The sequence below is a fragment of the Ranitomeya imitator genome, chromosome 8 (assembly GCF_032444005.1).
Source record: "Ranitomeya imitator isolate aRanImi1 chromosome 8, aRanImi1.pri, whole genome shotgun sequence".
NCBI classification, from domain to species: Eukaryota; Metazoa; Chordata; class Amphibia; order Anura; family Dendrobatidae; genus Ranitomeya; species Ranitomeya imitator.
In genome coordinates, this window is record NC_091289.1 from 137,746,584 (window position 1) to 137,761,124 (window position 14,541).

General features: G+C 42.0%; 1 protein-coding gene across 2 annotated transcripts in view; it reads left to right on the forward strand.

Moving 5' to 3' along the window:
* Window positions 1-14,541, forward strand: part of LRRC39 (leucine rich repeat containing 39) — a 39,611-nt gene that overhangs the window by 6,150 nt on the left and 18,920 nt on the right. For both annotated transcript variants that reach the window (XM_069737415.1, XM_069737414.1), the window contains exons 2-4: window positions 5,101-5,264; window positions 11,213-11,318; window positions 13,750-13,906. In XM_069737415.1, the coding sequence (XP_069593516.1) occupies window positions 5,140-5,264; window positions 11,213-11,318; window positions 13,750-13,906 (388 nt within the window). In that variant the 5' untranslated portion in view covers window positions 5,101-5,139. The remainder of the gene's footprint in view (window positions 1-5,100; window positions 5,265-11,212; window positions 11,319-13,749; window positions 13,907-14,541) is intronic.

A 14,541-nucleotide genomic window follows, 5' to 3' on the forward strand; every position in this document is an offset into this window, starting at 1 on the left:
CAAGAAGGCCATCATTGACACCCTCAAGCAAGAGGGTAAGACCCAGAAAGAAATTTCTCAACAAATAGGCTGTTCCCAGAGTGCTGTATCAAGGCACCTCAATGGTAAGTCTGTTGGAAGGAAACAATGTGGCAGAAAACGCTGTACAACGAGAAGAGGAGACCGGACCCTGAGGAAGATTGTGGAGAAGGACCGATTCCAGACCTTGGGGAACCTGAGGAAGCAGTGGACTGAGTCTGGTGTGGAAACATCCAGAGCCACCGTGCACAGGCGTGTGCAGGAAATGGGCTACAGGTGCCGCATTCCCCAGGTAAAGCCACTTTTGAACCATAAACAGCGGCAGAGGCGCCTGACCTGGGCTACAGAGAAGCAGCACTGGACTGTTGCTAAGTGGTCCCAAGTACTTTTTTCTGATGAAAGCAAATTTTGCATGTCATTCGGAAATCAAGGTGCCAGAGTCTGGAGGAAGACTGGGGAGAAGGAAATGCCAAAATGCCTGAAGTCCAGTGTCAAGTACCCACAGTCAGTGATGGTGTGGGGTGCCATGTCAGCTGCTGGTGTTGGTCCACTGTGTTTCATCAAGGGCAGGGTCAATGCAGCTAGCTATCAGGAGATTTTGGAGCACTTCATGCTTCCATCGGCTGAAATGCTTTATGGAGATGAAGATTTCATTTTTCAGCACTACCTGGCACCTGCTCACAGTGCCAAAACCACTGGTAAATGGTTTACTGACCATGGTATTACTGTGCTCAATTGGCCTGCCAACTCTCCTGACCTGAACCCCATAGAGAATCTGTGGGATATTGTGAAGAGAAAGTTGAGAGACGCAAGACCCAACACTCTGGATGAGCTTAAGGCCGCTATTGAAGCATCCTGGGCCTCCATAACATCTCAGCAGTGTCACAGGCTGATTGCCTCCATGCCACGCCGCATTGAAGCAGTCATTTCTGCCAAAGGATTCCCGACCAAGTATTGAGTGCATAACTGAACATTATTATTTGTTGGTTTTTTTGTTTGTTATTAAAAAACACTTTTATTTGATTGGATGGGTGAAATATGCTAATTTATTGAGACAGGTTTTTTGGGTTATCAGGAGTTGTATGCCAAAATCATCAGTATTAAAACAATAAAAGACCTGACAAATTTCAGTTGGTGGATAATGAATCTATAATATATGAAAGTTTAATTGTAATCATTACATTATGGTAAATAATGAAATTTAACACTATATGCTAATTTTTTGAGAAGGACCTGTATATGCCTATTGGTTTGATTTTCATTGTGGTTCCACCCTTTGGCTAAACTGTCATATCCCTAGTCATTTTCAGCTATTTGCTTTTACATTAACGTATTTAATAAAGTTTCATTATTATTATATGATTCTGAATGGTGTGGTTTACACTCAAAATTGTAAGGCTTGTTTTACTTTTGCCAAAAGACCTGTGGGAAACTCCCCATATGTATGGAGGACTATGCTGTGGTCAGATGAGACCAAAATTGAACTATGTCTGGCACCAAACTTCCTCCCTGCTCAGCACATAAATTATATTATTCACTTTTTCTCCATCCTGTGATCTGGTCTCTCTCAGAACTCAAACTGACGTCTTCATGTTCACAAGCTGTAGCTCTATCTAGGATCCACAGCCCGCAATCATGTAGAAAGGAGAATTTGATAGTCTTGACTTATACTTCAGGCAGTGAATGCAGAAGCATGTCCATAGAGATACCTTGTGTATAACAATGTATTACTATGGTCCCTGTATACTGAGGTGAAGAAAAATATTTTGTTTTGTTTTTATAAAAGTAGTAAAAAATAATACTAAGCAATTACAAAAATAGTATTTTGTATGAGTCTCCCCTGGTCTCTAACCCACAATCTTAGTATCACAGGCAGGAGCTAAATCTACTGAGCCACAAGCTCTGAGTGATAATGCTATAAGGAGAATTTAGTGTACTTGATCTGTACTGCAGGTTTTGACTCCACAGGTAGATTGCACTAATAGAAATACACTGCTATGCATAATGTATATTTCCGTACTCTGGAGGGAGAATAAGATATTTTTTACATCCTATAAAATTACTAAAAAAATCAAAAACACCTGATAATGAGAAAAATATTGTTATTTTTAATGTTTTTTTTTTTTAAATAATGAACAACAGAAATCAGCAAATAACACAGACTTATTTGGTGTCCCTGTAATCATATGTAATCATAAGGATTCCCACAACACAGCGAACTGATTATTTACGGGTAATAAAATGACATGATTGATATTTTTTTCTCTGTTAAACCCATAAAAAATGTAATAAAACTGTAACGCTAAGGCCGTGTTCACACATAGCATGAATGCTGTATTTTTTTTCTGCTGCTTTTTTTTCTGCAGGTGTCTTCACCACACAAGATAATAACAATTTTCTCTGATTATTGTTTGTTTGCTGCGTTTCTTTTATGTGTTTTCCCCTTATTTGATGTGATTTTGGGGCAGATATGAAGCAGAGTCTTTAACGCTTTTTTAATAGTACAGAAAAACTTCTGCCCTTAAAAACTGCGTTTTTTTTTTCATGCAATTTTTTCAGAAGAAGCCTGTAGAGAAAAAAAGGCACCAAAATCGCAAAGTACAGCAGCGTCTTTAGATGCACAGAGAGCAGAGATTTCATGGAATCACATCCACTTTGTGTCGAAATTTAGACTGTGTTCACGTGTACAGTAAGGCTATGTGCCCACGTTGCAGAAATGCTGCGGAAATGTCCGCAGTATTTCTGCAACTCCCTGCCGCGGATAAAACGCATACAGAATTCGCATGCGTTTTCCTGCAAAACACAAGCGTTTTGCAAGTGTTTTTAGCTTGCAGAATGCTTGCGCTTTCCAAGCAATTTAAAGCATCGCTTGGAAAAGTGATTGACAGGTTGGTCACACAGGTTGGTCACACAAGCATAGTGCTTGACAAGTGTGACCAACTTTTTACTATTGATGATGCCTATGCAGCATCAATAGTAAGAGATAGAATGTTAAAAATACTAAATAAAAAAATATGGTTATTCTCACCTTCCGACGGCCCCCGATCTCCTCAGCGACGCTCCCGGTACATTCCGCTCCCATGGATGCTTTGCACGAAGGACCTTTGTGACAACACGGGCGTGACCGCGACGTCATCTCAGGTGATTCGCGCAATGCATCCCTGGGAACGGAAGCTGCCGCGTGCACCGCTGAGAGGCAGGAGGACTCCGGGGGCCATCAGAAGGTAAGTATATCCCTATTTTTTATTTTAATTCTTTTTTTTTAACATGAATATGGATCCCAGGGCCTGAAGGAGAGTCTCCTCTTCTCCAGATCCTGGGTACCATCCACACATGAAGAGCTCACTTTATGCATGGTGGGCATAGCCACATGCGTAAAGTGAGCGCTTCAATGCAATCCTATCTTGGCGGAATCGCCGTGATTCCGCAGAAATAATGAACATGCTGCGGATTTTACCACTATGCGATTCCGCAGTGGCAAAATCCGCAGCATGGGCACAGTAACTGCGGAATCCCATAGGATTGCATTTTTTAATTGTTTGCGCTGTGGTTAAAAAATGCTGCAGAAACGCATAAAAAACGCAAAGGTAGGCACACAGCCTAAGGCTGCCGTCACACTATCAGTATTTGGTCAGTATTTTACCTCAGTATTTGTAAGCCAAAACAAGGAGTGGAACAATTAGCGGAAAAGTATAATGGAAACATTTGCACCACTTCTGTATTTATCACCCACTCCTGGTTTTGGCTACAAATACTGATGTAAAATACTGACCAAATACTGCTAGTGTGAGGGCAGCCTAAAGGCTGCATATTTTCTGCTGCTTTTTTTTGCACAAAAGTTCTGCTGTGTTTCTCTGTCCAAATAAACTGGATATTCTGGATAGGATATTTAAGATGCCGACAGTTCGGTGCTCCTCCAAAATCAGGCAAGGGAATCATAGAGTTCAGAAGAGTTGCATACTTTATTCAGGCCTATAAAACTACGCGTTTCGTGGACGACCTGTCCACTTCCTCAGGTACATAGCCAATACTAACAGAATTTCTTGAAGATCCTTCGCGGGTCCAATGCCATCGGTAGCCCTCCTATCATACTTACTATATGTGCTGTGCATACTGACAACGTGTAAAGGTGAGAATTTTACAAACTAATTGTTATTTTGGTAACTGCGCTATTGCGCCCCTCTCTTTACTGTTTCAAGTAAACTGGATGTGATTTCAACTGCACCCGCTGTTTTCTAAAGATGATACTGATCTGTGCGGTTTTGGTGCTTTTTTTTCCTCTAGGAGTCTAGATGCTTCTATATGTAGCCTTAAAAAACGCAAGTAAAAAAACTGCAGTTATTTTTTTTTAAGTGCATAATCAAAACGTTTCTGTACTATATAAAAAAAAACACATTAAAATGTGGTTTCACATCTGCACCAGAAATTCATCAAATAAGTGGCAGAAGATTATTATGGCGTAGTTTGGCGCGGATCCCGTAGAGAACAAAAAAAACACAGTATTTATGCAATATGTGAACACAGCGTTACAGACACAAAAAAACAGACGGCATATAATGAAGTTACATAAACATGAGAATGTTCTGTTGGCTCCGACTATGAATGAAGGAACAAAAAATAAATCCAAAGGTCCCAATTAGAGATGAGCAGGAAGCACAGAAGACGGAACGGGACCTGAGTAATCAAAAGTTGCACTGGGAACGCTGGAAGGTTAGAGATTCACGGCCTCCTGTCCTGCTGCCAGGTACCATGGACCTAGATGCTGGACCAGAGTCCCGTGAATCGATCATCTCTAGTCCCATCAGTACTGGATACAATGGACGATCCTGGATTTGGGTCTATGCAATACTGTCTCAGGTGTCTGATAAATGTCCCTCACTGCCATCACCCCTCCGACATCTCCTAATTTGTCGTTGCACGCTACAGATGCCACGTTATCTGTCCCTCTTTGTGTTCTTCAAAAGTTGGGAGGTATCTCTTTAAATGGTACATGCTTAGTCCATTTACACCAAATGAAGAAGACACAATTAGCCCTATTGAATACTACGAAAGAAAATATTAAAATAGCTCTGTTTTCTATAGATACAGGAACAAGTACAATCCTCGTCCTGAGGCTGGAACATGACAGCTGTGGTTTGCTTAGGATCAATCTCTAATATCAAAGCCTTGTGGGAGAGCAGAATCCAGAAACATCAGGAAGAGCTGCAAGCGGACCGAGGCTGGAGAGAAAAGGCTTCTGTGGGGGAGTGAGTAGAAAGACATCACACCATATAGTCAGTGTTCAATTGCATAAATGGCTGGGCGTACACATATTACAGTATATGGTATATGTGAGCAATGATATATTCTGCCTGCTGTGTGTACATGTGCTTCTCACTAAATTAGAATATTTTTTTTATTATTATTATTTATTTATATAGCACCATTGATTCCATGGTGCTGTACATGAGAAGGGGTTACATACAAGTTACAGATATCACATACAGTAAACAAAACTAACAATGACGGACTGATACAGAGGGGCGAGGACCCTGCCCTTGCGGGCTTACATTCTACAGGATTATGGGGAAGGAGACAGTAGGTTGAGGGTTGCAGGAGCTCCGGTGTTGGTGAGGCGGTAGCTTCGATAGTGATGAGGCGGCAGCGGTGTCAGTGCAGGCTGTAGGCTTTCCTGAAGAGATGAGTTTTCAGGTTCCCTCTGAAAATATCATCAAAAAGTTTATTTCAGTTATTCAAAACAAAAAGTGAAACTCATATATTATATAGTCATTACAAACAGAGTGATCTATTTCAATTGTTTATTTCTGTTGATGATTATGGCCTACAGCCAATGAAAACCCAAAAGTCATTATCTCAGTAAATTAGAATACTTTATAACACCAGCTTGAAAAATGATTTTAAAACCCGAAATGTTGGCCTACTGAAATGTATGTTCAGTAAAGGCACTCAATACTTGGTCGGTGCTCCTTTTGCATCAATTACTGCATCAATGCGGCGTGGCATGGAGGCGATCAGTCTGTGGCGCTGCTGAGGTGTTATGGAAGCCCAGGTTGCTTTGATAGCAGCCTTCAGCTCGTCTGCATTGTTGGGTCTGGTGTCTCTCATCTTCCTTCTGACAATATCCCATAGATTCTCTATGGGGTTAAGGTCAGGCGAGTTTGCTGGCCATTCAAGCACAGTGATACTGTTGTTTTTAAACCAGGTATTGATACTTCTGGCCGTGTGGACAGGTGCCAAGTCCTGCTGGAGAATGAAATTTCCATCTCCAAAAAGCTGGTCGGCAGAGTGGACCTACACCAGCAGATAACATGGCTTCCCAAACCATCACTGATTGTGGAAACTTCACACTAGACCTCAAGCAGCTTGGATTGTGGTCTCTCCACTCTTCCTCCAGACTCTGGGACCTTGATTTCCAAATAAAACGCAAAATTTACTTTCATCTGAAAACAACGCCCTGGACCACTGAGCAACAGTCCAATTCTTTTTCTCCTTGGTCAAGGTTAGACGCTTCTGGCTTTGTCTATTGGTCATGAGTGGCTTGACACAAGGAATGTGACACTTGTAGCCCATGTCCTGGATACCTCTGTGTATGGTGGCTCTTGAAGCAATGACTCCAGCAGCAGTCCACTCCTTGTGAATCTCCCCCCAATTTTTTTTTTTTTGTTTCAATATTTTTATTTGAAAGATATCACAAAGATCTCCCAACATGGGAGTATTGAATATACAGAAATCACATAAATATGAACAATAACATGGTATTATATGAGGGGGTTATAAATGCTGATTAATTTAAGACAAGACAAAGACAAGACAGAAACAAAAGGGGATAAGCTCAATATCATGAACAATATAAAACCACTCTACAATTTTTACAAAAACAAATTTCTCTCATATCAACAAATATCAGTCGGACATCAACACCGGCCAGGTCAGGTACCCTCAGTCCACCAAAGTGGAAGAAAAGAGTCAACGCCTCACGGAGAAAGGGTGAGAGCTAACTTCATTTGATCATCCGGATGTAGTTCCAGCCATGGCGACCAGATTTGAAAAAAAGGAGTTCCAGCTATCGGTTCTTGTCGCTTGGATGCGCTCATATATCATGATAGTGTTCATTCTATCTTTGACAAGAGATATTGAGAGCGAAGGAGACCTCCATTTTGACGCTATGTGTATTTTGGTAGCCATTCCCAGCAGGACCACCAGTCTGTGTAAATTTTTGGATATTCCCTGCGGTTTTAATCCCAGGAGGAAGGTCAATGGATTCATTGGTGTCTCTTTTCCATACATCCTATCCACCAAGAGCTTTACCTCTCGCCATAGATCAGTCACCACCGGGCAGGTCCACCATGTGTGACCCATATCTCCAGGTGCGTCATAACCTCTAAAACATTTGTCAGAAACCTGAGGATATATGGCATGCAGCCTCGTAGGGACCAGGTATGTTCTATGTAAAACTCTGAGGGAAGATTCAACCAGAGATACCTGGTGGGAGCCTCTTGATAAGGCGTTACAACAGCTTTGCCATTCCCTCAGCGAGATGTCAAACCCCAAGTCCTCCTCCCACTGTTGCATAAATCTAAGCTTTTTCTCTTCTTGTGTACTAGCAAAGGAAGAGTATAAATAAGAAATAACCCCCCCACCCAGTGGATCACTTGAACATTTTTGTTCAAATCCAGTTATTCGGAAAGGCCTCCCACCCGGTACACTCTTTCTAACAAAATCAAAGATTTGGTTAATGCGGAACGCTTCTCGGACTGGCGGGTCATACTTTTGAATGAACTCCTGTTTAGAATGAACTATGTTTAACGGGGAACAGAGATGTTTTATTGTAGTTATTCCTCTCAGAATCCACCAGGAAAAGGGTTGGGGATCAAGACCCGGGGGGAAGACAGGGTTGCAAAATAATGAATTTAGTGGCGTATTCTTGGTTTGCAGCTCATTCCTAAACCTCTCCGAGAGGTTCCATTGCCAAGGCGAACAGAGCTGGCGAAAGAGGGCAACCCTGTCTAGTTCCTCTCATTATGTTTATTGGGGTAGGTTGCAGCGACGGGAGCTTAAGATATGCAGTTGGTTTATCGTATAGTAAAGTTAGGCAATTGACTAGTTTGTGAGGCAGACTGAACAAAGATAGTACCTTGAAAAGGTATGGCCATGACACTGAGTCAAAAGCCTTTTCAATGTCTAAGGCTAGAAGCATAGTAGGCCGCTGAGAATTGGTTGCCGAGTGTATTATATCTAGGTTACGTCTTATATTATCCGGCCCCTGTCTCCTCGGTACAAAACCTACTTGGTCTCTGTGTACAAGGGAAGGGAGTACTTTATTCATTCTATCTGTAATAATGGATGTGAATATCTTTAAGTCAACATTAAGTAACGAGATAGGTCGGTAATTTTTAGTTAACAGGTGATCCTTTTTGGGTTTGGGAATTACTGCAACATGAGCTATACCCCCCCAAATTTTTGAATGGCCTTTTCATAACAATCCTTTCAAGGCTGTGGTTATCCCGGATGCTTGTGCACGTTTTTCTACCACACTTTTTCCTTTCACTCAACTTTCCATTATTATGCTTGGAGACAGCACTCTGTGAATAGCCAGCTTCTTTTGTGGCTTACCCTCCTTGTGGAGTGTGTCAATGACTACCTTCTGGACATCTGTCAAGTCAGCATTCTTCCCCATGATTGTGGAGCCTACTGAAACAGAATAAGGGACCCTTTTAAACGCTTATGAAGCCTTTGCAGGTGTCTTTTTGTTAAAGGGAACCTGTCACCCCCAAAATCGATGGTGAGGTAAGCTCACAGTCATCAGGGGCTCTTCTACAGCATTCTGTAATGCTGTAGATAAGCCGCCGATGTTACCTGAAAGAGGAGAAAAAGACGTTATATTATACTCACCCAGGGGCGGTCCTGCTCCGATGGGTGTCTCCTGTCCGCTCCGGCGCCTCCCATATTAATTCCATGATATCCTCTTCTGGTCTTCACGCCGCGGCTCTGGTGCAGGCGTACTTTGTCTGCCCTGTTGAGGGCAGATCAAAGTACTGCAGTGCGCAGGCGTTGGGCCTCTCTGACATTTCTGGCGCCTGCGCACTGCAGTACTTTCCTCTGCCCTCAACAGGGCAGACAAAGTACGCCTGCGCCGGAGCCGCGGCGTGAAGACCAGAAGAGGACGTCATGGAATGAAGATGGGAGGTGCCGGTGCGGACCTGAGACGCCCATTTGACCAGACCGCAGTGGGACCGCCCCGGGTGAGTATAATCTATTGTCTTTTTCTCCTCTTTCAGGATACATCGGCGGCTTATCTACAGCATTACAGAATGCTGTAGGTAAGCCCCTGATGACCGTGAGTTTACCTCACCATCGATTTTGGGGGTGACAGGTTCCCTTTAATAATTATTCTAATTTTCTGACATAATGACTTTTGGGTTTTCATTGGCTGTAAGCCATAATCATCAACATTAAGGGTATGTGCACACGTCAGGATTTCTTGCAGAAATTTTCCTGACAAAAACCAGACATTTCTGCCAGAAATCCGCATGCTTTTTTACTGCGATTTTACCGCGTTTTTCACGTGTTTTTGATGCATTTTTGACGCGTTTCTGGTGTTTTTTTGTGCGTTTTTTCCCAAATGCATAGAATTGCGGGAAAAACGCAGAAAATCCGCAAAAATAATGAACATGCTCATTTTTTTACCGCGATGCGTTTTTTTTCACGGAAAAAAACGTATCCATGTGCACAAAACATGCAGAATACATTCTAAATGATAGAATGCATAATTTATGCATTTTTAATGAGTTTTTATAGCGTTTTTAGCACGAAAAAACGCGAAAAAAACGCGAAAAAAACTGAACGTGTGCACATGGCCTCACAGAAATAAACACTTGAAATAGATCACTCTGTTTGTAATTACTCTATATAATATAAGAGTTTCACTTTTTGCATTGAAGAACTGAAATAAATTAAATTGTGATGATCTTCTAATTTAGTGAGAAGCACTCGTAGGTAATCATGGAAGGGACATGTCTATGTGTGATACCTTGCCCTGTAGCAGTGTATATTCCAGTAATGGCAGTTTGTGATTGTGCAGTGAAGCTAATGCTCTTGAAGGGAGGGTGCAATGTCTCATTCAAGTTATTGATCAAAGAAGAGCAAAGATGCTCAAGTCAATAAACTGTGTATGTAATGTATATATACACACACACAGATATTACAGTATATAATTTATTTAGACTAATAATCAGCATATAATTTTGAACCTACTGAATCAACTTTAAGGTTGCAAAGATAAGTCTCTTTTTCCTCCAATAATTTAGTGGTTGCGGCAATAATCTTCACATTTGGGGCGACACCTGATTTGTTACAGTGCACATCAGACATGACTGAACTTAAAAGGGTTTTCCTACAAAGTACATTTTAATTAATAGATCTTGGAATAATAATAAGTTCTACAACTGGATGAGTTAAAAAAAATGTTCCTGTGCCGAGATAATCTTATAAATGTACCCCTGCTACTGTGTGATGGATGTGTCTGACCATGTAGAGCTGCTCCAGTTCATAGTCGGAACGTACCACAGCTCCTGACCAGGGAAAGAAAGCATATGTCACTGTAATAAATGAGTATACAGATGAAGCAGCAGGGGCTCACAGCTGCTGCTTTCTGAGGTAATAAAACTGGCAGGGAAATGTATCACAGGAGCCAGTGTTTCTACTGCCTTTTCAGCCCTCTGAAATTATCATAAATGAAGTCAGTGACCTAGGAGCACCGATGCCTGCTGAGCTCATATGTCAATGAGTTGATTTATGATGAATTCACAGGCCTGGCAGAAACACTTGTTCCTGTGATAAAACAGACAGTGAAAATTGTTACCTCAGAAATCAGCCCATGCTCTGTTGTGTCTGTATACTAAATTATCAGACGTGACTTATGCTTCCTCCCCCTGTGGCCATGAGCTGTGGTATGTACGACCATGAACTAGAGCAGTTCTCCATAACTGAACAAAGCAAATAAGACAGTACACAGCAGGGGCACATTTATAAGATTATCTCTGCACAGGAACATTTTTTAAAACATCCAATTGTGGAACCTACGTTTATTCCAAGAGCTATTATTTAAAATGTACTTTGTTCATGAAAAAACCTCTATAAATGGCTCATTGTATTTGTACTTTCACGTGATATGTGTCATTCTCTATTGGAACAGAATCTCTAATATCTGGGAAAGTCGGATCCAGTTATCAAAACTGAAAGAAAAAGTATACAATGAAGATGGAAGATTAATACTAAGAATAGAAAAGGAGGAGTGGAAGGTAATTTATGCCCTAAATAATTTTTAATATTTTTTAATTATTTGAATAATAAAAATAATTTAGTAAGTGTTATTTTTTTGTTATAATTATTTTACTATTTTTTTCATTTAGTACACCAAAACAGAGCCACAATGTAGCAGTAATAGCAAATGTTGCTAGAAAAATCACAATAAAATCTTAATGCATACAAATATTAAAATTCGCAAATTTTTTACCTATTTGTATACAGTCTAATATGCACTAACATTTTCTCTAGCAAAATCAAAAAGGGTCAAAAAGGAGAAAACAGAAAAATGATAAATATGCCAGATACACTGAAACTGTAACACCAAGAAAGAAAAGTCGTGAAATTATGGACACCTCAAGATGAATAGACATATTAATGACATGCAGATGATGAAAAATGTAAATGTAGTTTTCATAACATCTCGATGTATTGAGTAGGAGTGCCACGTGCAGAAATTCATGATCTTACAGTCTTGGCTGCTATCAATGAGGTTACTAATGGTGTCTGAGGAATGTTCTGTCATGCTGAATGCACTTGGGCAAATCATCAAGATCCGCCACTGGCAGCTCCCTTTGCAATTGCCCACCAATGTCGTCCTAGCATGGAGGTGCTGCAGGCCATGGTTGCATGTTTAGTCCAAACAGACTGCTCACAGTAAAACGAGCAGCAAATGGCCTGGCCTCGGGTTCTTTGGACCGTACCACAGGATTCACGATTCTGTACTGCAAGTAAAACTGGATGTCACACGCCAAACCTAAGGCATCAAACAGTCTCTACCCAAATCATGTGAAGGTGTTTGCAGAACATTAATCTCAGTCAGACGTCCCGCTACAGATGGTCCATTGGCCTCATGCCACCGGCCTCAAAGACTATCATGTGTAAGGCTACTTTCACACTAGCGTTTTCTGCAATCCGTCACAATGCGTCGTTTTGCAGAAAAAACGCATCCTGCAAAAGTGCTTGCAGGATGCGTTTTTTTCCCCATAGACTTGCATTGACGACGGATTTGCGACGGATTGCCACACGTCGCATCCGTCGAGCGACGGATGCGTCGTGCTTTTGCGGACCGTCGGGAGCAAAAAACGCTACATGTAACGTTTTTTGCTCCTGACGGACCGCTTTTTCCGACCGCGCATGCGCGGCCGGAACTCCGCCCCCACCTCCCTGCACCTTACAATGGGGCAGCGGATGCGCCGGAGAAATGCATCCGCTGCCTCCATTGTGCAGTACGTTAAACGCTAGCGTCGAAATCTCTCCCCGACGCATTGCGACGGGGAGATTCCGACGCTAGTGTGAAAGTAGCCTAACACAGCAATGGAGGATAGAACGGAGGTCTATCCTTTTTCAGTGATGAGCCCACTTTTGTCTTGGATGCAATGATAGCCGGAGATTTGTCTGGAGACCAGGTACGCTAACAACTTGGCATTACATTGACTTGGCTATGGAACCAGTGGTACAGCCATTTGTCGAGTGTCCCAGGAGACGTTTTTCAGCACAGCAAACCTAGGCCACATATTGCTCTTGCTGTCTGTGTGGTCTAAACCTACTGGTGCCATCTACCATGCCCTGCAGTGTCTACATTTTTGATCATTTGCATATTCATTTTTAATAATTTGCATATCATGTCTATCAATCCTGTGATTTCCTTAACTGCACAACTACTTGGTGTTGCAATATAAATATTGAGGAGTGTATAATAAATTGTAAATTGGTAATATTTATGATCCATCTTCGGGGCTGGTGCAGATTCCTGTAGATTCCCTCATCTGAGAAAATCAGGTCAATTATGCAAATGACACTCTGATCAAAGTATGATCCGAGTGTGATAAGAGTGTGCTCTGATTCTCTCGGATGAGAAGATGTCTCCATCTTCTCCATACTGTGAGGCAATGGAAATTGGACAGCACTCATATGTCATCTGAGTGCAGTCCGATGTTTCCCATGCTCTCACTGACTTGCATGGCTGAGTACGATCTGAATATTGGATCAAGCTTTGGCATGCAGCAATTTACTATGTAAGAGGAAAATAATTGTAAATGTGCACAGCCCCATAGAACAGCATTGGCCCAAGTGAGATCTGATGTTTTGTCGGATCGCACTCAGACTGACAATACAGCCGTCTGCACCTGCCCTTCACATAGGCAATCAATATCAGATAGGGGAGGGCACTGGGTGTCTTTGTTGATATGCATGACTGCAGACAATCACTTGCATCATGCCACCGTTGCAGCCATATCAAAAAAAGACTGGGGACTTTTCACATTTAGGAAGCCTATCGATAAAAAAAAAAAAAGATTGCCAACCATTTTCTGCATATAAATTATGGCGGTCACACACATATGTAATGGCTGTATCTTTCTTATATCTGACATGTAGCATACTGCATCTTGTAGAATATCTCTTCCATCTTCTCTCTTTGCGCAGACTCTACCGGCATGTTTAGTGAAGTTGCCACAGCTTCAAGAATGGCAATTACACCGCACTGGTCTGACCGCTATTCCCACATTTATCGACAAATTTAATAACCTACTGGTCTTGGACTTATCTCGAAATGTGATAACTAAAATTCCTAGGGAGCTTGGTGAGTTACTACAGTTGTTAGAATGCCTGAGTCCTCTTCTGTACCCCATATGAATCCATACCCAAATTACATATGTACAGAGTTGTTCTGCCTAAAAACATTGCTTCCTATCAAAAAGCCATCCAGGTTCCATGAACAATTCCATGCCATGTGCATGAGCCTGAAAGGGGTATTCTCAAGTTTGAAAGCGATCCGCTATCTGTAGGATAGGGAACAACTTCCCGATCTTTGGGAGGTCTCACTGCTGGGGCCTCCATCAATCATGTGAATCAGGGTTCTGTAGAGCGAGGTGTAAACGGATCGGTGGTCAATCACGAACACTGATGCTCCATTTACTTTTCACGGCCGGAGATTGCGGACAGCTACACTCGGCTGGTCTTCCACTCCCCCATAATAATAATTGGAGAAGTAGTGAGCATGGTCAGCCTCCACTCCATTCATATCGGGCTTTTCTTTGGATCGGCGGGAGCCTCAGCGATCGGACCCCCAGTGAACGGAGAGTCATTCCCTATCTAGTGGATAAGGGATAACTTCCAAACTTGAGTATCCCATGATTTCTTATGTCAGGTTCACATTGCGGCACTAACGCTATGTAACGGATGCGTTAGCGCACCCATTGACTGCGAATATGTAGC